Raw genomic sequence first — 6,963 nt, 5'->3', positions numbered from 1 at the left:
CCAATGGGATTCAAACCCTAACGGCCGCCCCCACGTGACGTCAGTCCTCTCCTCCCACCCCCCCAACCAACCCACACCCAGCTTCCTCTGTGACGTCCGCGCCCTCCCTATAAAAGCCCGGACGCAGGCTGCTGCGCCATTCCAGCGTTTGTTTTGAGGTATGTGAGGGAGGGAGGAGATGGGGTTGGATTTTTTTTTTTACCGTGCTTAATTCGCCTGCGTGAGCCTATTTTTTTTATCCGGGGGAGGCAATTAAAAGAAATAAAATCGAGTTTACTTTCAAAGTGCTTAACGTGTTTTTATTTTTTTGTGTTTATTTAAAAAAAATCGTGTTTTATGTTTTGCCTCTTGAGTCATGACTTTGCTTATTATAACCATGTTCTTCCTCTTTTGTGTTTTCTCTCTCTCTCTCTCCTCTTTCCCCCCCCCCCCTCCAATGCAGGTTTTTCCCCACACTCTTCCCCTCCCCAATTCGTTCGGTGAAGACGACGGCGAAAAAAGAAGTCTCTTGTGTTCTGTGTGTGTGTGAGGATTAACAAAAAAAACAGCCGCACCTTCAAACAAAAAAAAAATGCAGTTTTTCATGTAGCTCTGATCAACCTTTGGGACACCCGACCTCCTCTTTGTTTGTTTGTGTTCGCTCTCTCTAATATTTTTTTTTAAAAAAAGAAAACGATTTTTTTTTTGGCCAATTTTTTCTTTTAAAAAAGAGACAAAAGGCTTCTCGCGAAATAAGGAGACAGATCAGCCAACAAAACAAAACAATAACCGAGAATATATATAAACTCTTAACCCTTCTTTCTTTCTTTACCACCCCCACCGCCTTATGAGCTTTTTTTTTTAAAAAAAAAATATAACTTAAACGAAAATTTGCTTTAAAGAGAAATACTTAAGTCATGACTCTAACAAAAAAACTGTCAACATTGTGTTGTGTTTGCACATAAAAAACAAACAAACAAACAATACTCTCGAGTCGCTGTCAAAGGAGAATTTTTTAAAAAAAAAACAAAATAGTAAGTTCCGCTTTTTGGCAACCAGAGGAGAAATGGGAATTTTTTAAATATAATAATAATAAGGTGGGGGGGAGGGAGGGAAGGAGAAGGTTTGGCAAATGGAAGGTGACGGGTGTGTATGTGTTAATGTGTGTTATATTTTTTTAAAAAGAGATGGTGTTTTTGTAATGATATAATTTTTTAAAAATGCACAAATCCGAGGCGGGGAAACGTTCTGGCGAGTGTTTGGGGGGGGGGGGGGGGTAAGGGGAGGCTAGTGACAACCCATGAGCTCACACACGCACGAATATATTTAGCTCTCGTTTTCCCCCTTTTTTTTATTTAAAAAAGAGGTAATAAAGCCTATATTTTTATATAAAACGTACGACAGTTGCTCTTTTGGGGCGTGTGTGTGAGACGGACTGGGGTGGGGGAGGGGGCAATCTGTAAATAAAGATTGCCGTGAATAAATCTCCCGGGAAGTGGGGGGGGGGGGGGGGGGGGGGGTGTTGAAAACTTTAGAAACGGAAGGTCAAAATTTATTCGTATGTTTCACCCCCCCCCACCCCACCCGATCCAAACAAATTTTTTTTCCCGGTAGCCGGCTGTCGATCTTGAGAATTGTGTTTTTTTTTAAAATTGCCTTTTGTCGTTGTTTCTGTACCTGGAGCTTGTCCTTTTTTTTTAATTTTTAAATATGGAGGACGCCTCTCTAAGATGGCGGCCGGGTTGTCGTTTGTAAAATGGCCGCCCTGTCCTCCTCCTCCTCTTCCTCCTTTATGCTGCTGTTGCCTGTCTCTGTGTGCGTGCTGATGATTATATTTCTTCCCCCTTCTCTCTCTCTCTCTCTCTCTCTCTCTCTCTCACTCACTGGGCGAGGTTGTGACATCAGTGGTGACTCGACCTTCCCCCTTGTCTCCACCTTCTCTTCCCTCCCCACCCCCTACTCCTGGCTTTCTTCTCCTCCACCACTCACCCTTCTCTTTCCCCCCCCCTCCCCCCAACCACTTTACAAGCCAACACCCTATTTTTCTTTTGAACAAAGCCTGCCCAAAACCGAGAGACTTTGTTTCCAGATTTTCTCTCTTCTTTCCTCCTCACCCCCCCCCCCCCCCCCCCCATCTTTCTCTCACCCACCCAGAATTCGAGGGGTTGTTTGCTACAGCCCGATGCTTTTTTTTTAAAACTGCGCACCCGTTCTTATTTTTTTTCTCCCGTCCCAAGTCTTTTGTCTTGAAAGAAATACCCCGCTAGTCGCCCGAGGTTTGGATGAAAATTGTCAGCCTTTTCTGCCACACCGCCATTATCCGTGTGGAGCTCAAGAGTGTTGCAACATTAATAATTGTCTTAATTCTTTCTTTTCCCCCGATCGTCAAGGAATCTTGGATCTGTTTTTTTTTGTGTACATATCCAATTCACTGTGATTTGAAGGGACTTGATCGATGCCTGTTTTGGAAGCGGGTGGGGCGGCTGGAAACAATATTACCCTATTTAATTTGGTTACCTGCGAGCATTTAAGCAGTTTGTAAAATGCCGGCTTTACTACAGCGGTGGAACTGTAGATTTACTTAGGCATCAATCAACTTCTGAATCAAATTGATTTGCTTTTGATTCATGGAGAAAGTAGCTGTAATCATGTTACCACTGGGCCGCATGTAAATTCATGCAGGCCATAACTTAATGATCACTGTTTTCCATAATAGGTGCATAATTCTTTGCAGCGAGCATCTTCATATGGGAGGCGGTTAACTTTTCATATAGGAGTTAAGTGCCCATGTCTGCACGCTTTTGTACTGTTTAGTTTCCCAGCACATGTAGGGCTGATGAATAGGGGGAGGTGAAGCTAAAACATCCTGCACTTTAAAAACTCATCACAGGGACAGCCACATGCAAACTGGTAAGCAAACCTTTCTGACCTTAATTGCATTTCACAACTTCATTGCTTTCTTGAACGTGTAATGTTTGCCGTTCTGCAAAAGAAAACAAATCCATGGTGAAATTTTCAATGCATGCAAAAAGGCTTTGTCTACATTGTTCCAGTGAACTACACAAGAACTTGTTTCACAGTCTGTTTTCATGCCTGAATTAACCATTGGTAGCTACGTCTTCCATATGGTGGTAGAATATTTTTAGAATCTATTTCAAATTTGTATTTTTTAAATTTGATTTTTAATGACTACTTTTTTCAAATATTTAGTGGCTGAATTTTTAATTGCACTTAAGAACTTGAGGTGATAGAGTTATATTTGAAATGGATCTAAATAGCTCAATGGGTTAATGTGCTGTGCTGCACTTGCATTTGGCAGAGTAAACTTGACCATTAACTGAATTCAGTTTTTAACTCAGACTTTTTTTTCCCCCTTAGTGTATTAAGGAATGCTGTCAGTGCCCCCAGACTGCAGGGCTAATTTCCTCTGCTCCCTTTTCACACTTGATTCTGAAAATAGTCCGGGGTACTACAGATTTAAAAGGCAATGTAAAGGTTTTGCTATCTAATTAGATATTTGCAGCTGGCGTTGGCTGTGGGTAAGGTAGCAACAAGCCATCCTGTTACCTTTTTTATATATAAAGGAGGTAGGTAGGTCAAGAGAGCATTTAGTGCACTTTTGAAGGTAAGAACTCAAAACAAAAGCCCCCTTGCTCAGACAAGCTTTTTGTTTTTGTATAAAAGCCCTACGTTTAGTTGGATTAGCTAGCCTTGGCCTAGTTCCCCTCCAGTGGCCTGGTGGTAACATGTTCAATGATACTTTAACTCGTTTGTGAAAAATTTCCATCTAATTTAAAGGATAAAATAGACATTGTGTATATGTAGAATTCCGTTGTACCTTATGTAATATTCTAATGCACTTTTGAGGGGGTGGGAAGATGTATGTAACTATATATATAAACTGGTTTCTTGCTGCACAAACGTGATGTGCAGTATGTTACAGGAAACCAGTGGTCTTCCACAAGCAATTGGTTGCTGGATTCATAAGCTGATTTCCTAATCAGTGTTCTTGCAAGCCAGTGTCATACTTATTTTTGAAAAGATAATGGGGTTGACATCTAGAAGCTGTACTTACTAAGTGTAATTTAAGCACTACAGCACATTTTTGATAAAATCAAAGGTAGGTGGCATGTGACCAATGTAGCCATTTGAGCACAAGCATTTGTCCATGTGAACAATCTAACTCCCTTGTGAATTAGCCATTTGCAAAACTACCAACTCACCATCTTTTGAACCACTCAAGTGAATTCAGTTTGCCAACACTTAGTGTAACTGCAGTGACATGAGCCAGGTTTGTATTTACTAACCTAACTGCACAGTGCTCCAAATAAATATTACAAGTGAATAGGAATTACAGAATCACCATGACCAAGTGGTGTGTTGTTTGGCATCACCTTTATTGGGAGCACCATCCAACTGTGCTGAGACATGTGTTCATGCATGTGACTGCAGAATACTGCAAGTTTGTAACAATTTTTCAGGTAACATGAATGCCATTCTTCAGCACTTGTGCTAAATTAATAGTTACAGGTCTACATCTATACTTGGTTTCAGCTTCAAACACCATCTAGTCAGCCTGAAATGAGTAATTTTGGCTTGTAAAGCTATTGCTTTACTTTGCCTGTCTTACTCAAGCTTTAAGGAAGCTTGCTATTCTAGGGATGCTCGTCTGCAGTTTCTGCTAGTGTTGGGCTGCTTGAATTCTAGCTTAATTTTATCAATTCAATAGAACACTTTATGCATTATTGTAAAACGATTGGCTCTTTAATTTGGTTTCTATATACAATTCAAAAGATTTGTTTATTGCATTCCTGGAAGTTTTTGATATATTTTAACTCACCTCTGAAGTACACCAGTGCATCTAAAACTTTCCTTTTGATGCTTCTGGCTTTGAAAAGATGTTTCTTTTTCCATCCTTCATGGAACCATTCTTGCCCTCTTAATTGGCTTATTTCAATGTTGACAACTGATTCCATTACTGCCTGTTTATTCAGTCTAAAGTTTGTTTCTACATTTTTTAAAGTAGAATTGTACCCAAGTAACCTCAGCATTTAAGAGAGCTGTAAAAAGTTTTAGTTGTTGGCTGGCTCATAGGTCTGAGTGCAGCAGTGCCCAAAATAAACCTGCTGTGTGCAAGTTAATGTCAGTGTAATTTAAACCAGTTATAACTAGTCTGGCTAGGTAATATTAGGACTAAATTAGTCCTACAGTTTTGATTCTTTCCCAAACCCCTCAATCTTAACTGGATGCACACCAATTAACGATATTAACCTACAAATAAAAGTTCTTCTTTTTTAGCTTCAACATTAGTCTAATTTCAAACTTATACTAATCAATTGGAAGTGCTTTGGAGCTGATCTTAGTACAAGTGGGTCTTAATGTGCTGGAGACTTGAATAATTTGGTTTATTGATTAAAAACAAATACACTTAAAATCTGTATAACTGGTGCTAATTATTGTGAAAATGGTTTTGCTATTTCTAGTTAAGCATCAAAAGCTTTGCATCCTGTATTCCTGTCATTGGTGATTTGAAATCCCATCCTTTTTCTCAAATGAATTCTGCTTGTTTGTAGGTACAGAATTGTTTCCTAGAAATTGAAAGATAAAAATGTCATAGCTGTCCAGAGATGTGCAGGTTAGGTGAATTGGCCATGCTAAATTGTCCAATAGTGTTCAGGGGTGTGTGGGATAGGTGCATTAGACAGGGGTAAATATAGGGTAAGGAATGGTTCTGGGTGGGTTACCCTTCAAAGGGCCTGTTACAACACTGTAGGGGTTCGAATATTACCACTGCTCCTTTCAAAAAAAAATGTTTCCAAATCTTGCATAGCTAGGCTTGTTCTCTGGCAAACATTAAAATTACATTTAACAAGTGCATATTGGCCATTGTGAGCATGTCTATTGCTTTTGATTGAAGATAACTGAAGTGAGTCTTTAGATGGCCTAATAATAATTAGTGTAGACTTTACACTTACAAGGATATTTATCTAGGTGGGGCCAGTGAATAAATTTGCACCAGCTTCCCTAAACGCAATTTGATTTTTAAGAGTCAGAGGGTATTCAGTGCTGAAGTATAAAGCTGAATTTTGGCTTGTCTCTGCAAAATACAAAGGGTGTTGTAATAAGCCTTCAAACATTCTGATCTACTCTAGCATGATAATTGCAAGATATAGGTTTTAGAGCCAAACTCATTCAGTCTCCCAATGAACACTGAAGCCTAATTACCTGATCTGTTTGAGTTTCCCTATTGCCAATACAATCATCAAAATGCTGTGACTTCAGAAGTATTCTGAATCTTCTGGGGGTGGGGGGGAAGCCCAATGTAATCAATACTTCCTTAAAATTAGTATTGCAGAGCTCTTTTTAAGGTGCAGCAATTATGTAATAGGGTATTTTGATCTGAACCCTCACCTACTGCTTGATCAATAGTAAAATTTCCAAACTTGTACATAATGCAGTCCTTAGCAAATTTGGCAGTGCAGTTTCATCAATAAGCTGCTTTATGAGCCAATCAAATAGTTTAGCGTTTGCTTTCTGCTGTGGACAGGTTTTTAACTTGGACACATGTCAATGCATTATTATAAATGGTTTCCCCTTCAGAATAGGCATTATGCAGTCAAATTTTAACCTTTAAATTTTAATTATCTCTTTTCCTCCCCCCTTTTTATATAGTCTCCCAGACCATGGAACTTTTGAGCAGGCAGCTGGAGATCTGCATACAACTGATTCTGGTAGCTGATGCTGAATTGCAGATGATCACTGTTTTGTCTCTTCCCACTTTCCTTGCTATCTGTACCTGGCCTGTGTGGGGCAGGAGAGGAATCAGCAAAATCTGCATAGTCTGCAGGGAACCAGCTCAACGGCACAACCTGAAAATGCTGCTGAGGCTGCAAGCAGTGAATAGGCTATACTATCTCAATGCATAACCCTTTGAGAGGAGTAGCTTTTGACACTTCAGTTGGGAAGATGACAATAGCTGAACAC

General features: G+C 39.8%; 1 protein-coding gene across 3 annotated transcripts in view; it reads left to right on the top strand.

Moving 5' to 3' along the window:
* The first annotated feature begins 446 nt into the window (after positions 1-446).
* Positions 447-6,963, top strand: part of ppp1r10 (protein phosphatase 1, regulatory subunit 10) — a 39,559-nt gene continuing 33,042 nt past the window's right edge. The window contains exons 1-2 of one of the 3 annotated variants that reach the window (XM_072550157.1): positions 2,152-2,889; positions 6,652-6,710. In XM_072550157.1, coding sequence (XP_072406258.1) covers positions 2,880-2,889; positions 6,652-6,710 — 69 coding nt within the window. In that variant the 5' untranslated portion in view covers positions 2,152-2,879. Of the gene's footprint in view, positions 1,014-2,151; positions 2,890-6,651; positions 6,711-6,963 lie in introns of those variants that run through there. The other 2 variants (XM_072550160.1, XM_072550161.1) reach the window with 2 other exon arrangements.

The sequence above is a fragment of the Chiloscyllium punctatum genome, chromosome 30, assembly GCF_047496795.1.
Source record: "Chiloscyllium punctatum isolate Juve2018m chromosome 30, sChiPun1.3, whole genome shotgun sequence".
In the NCBI taxonomy this organism is placed as follows: Eukaryota; Metazoa; Chordata; class Chondrichthyes; order Orectolobiformes; family Hemiscylliidae; genus Chiloscyllium; species Chiloscyllium punctatum.
This window is presented reverse-complemented; position numbering and strand designations above follow the sequence as displayed.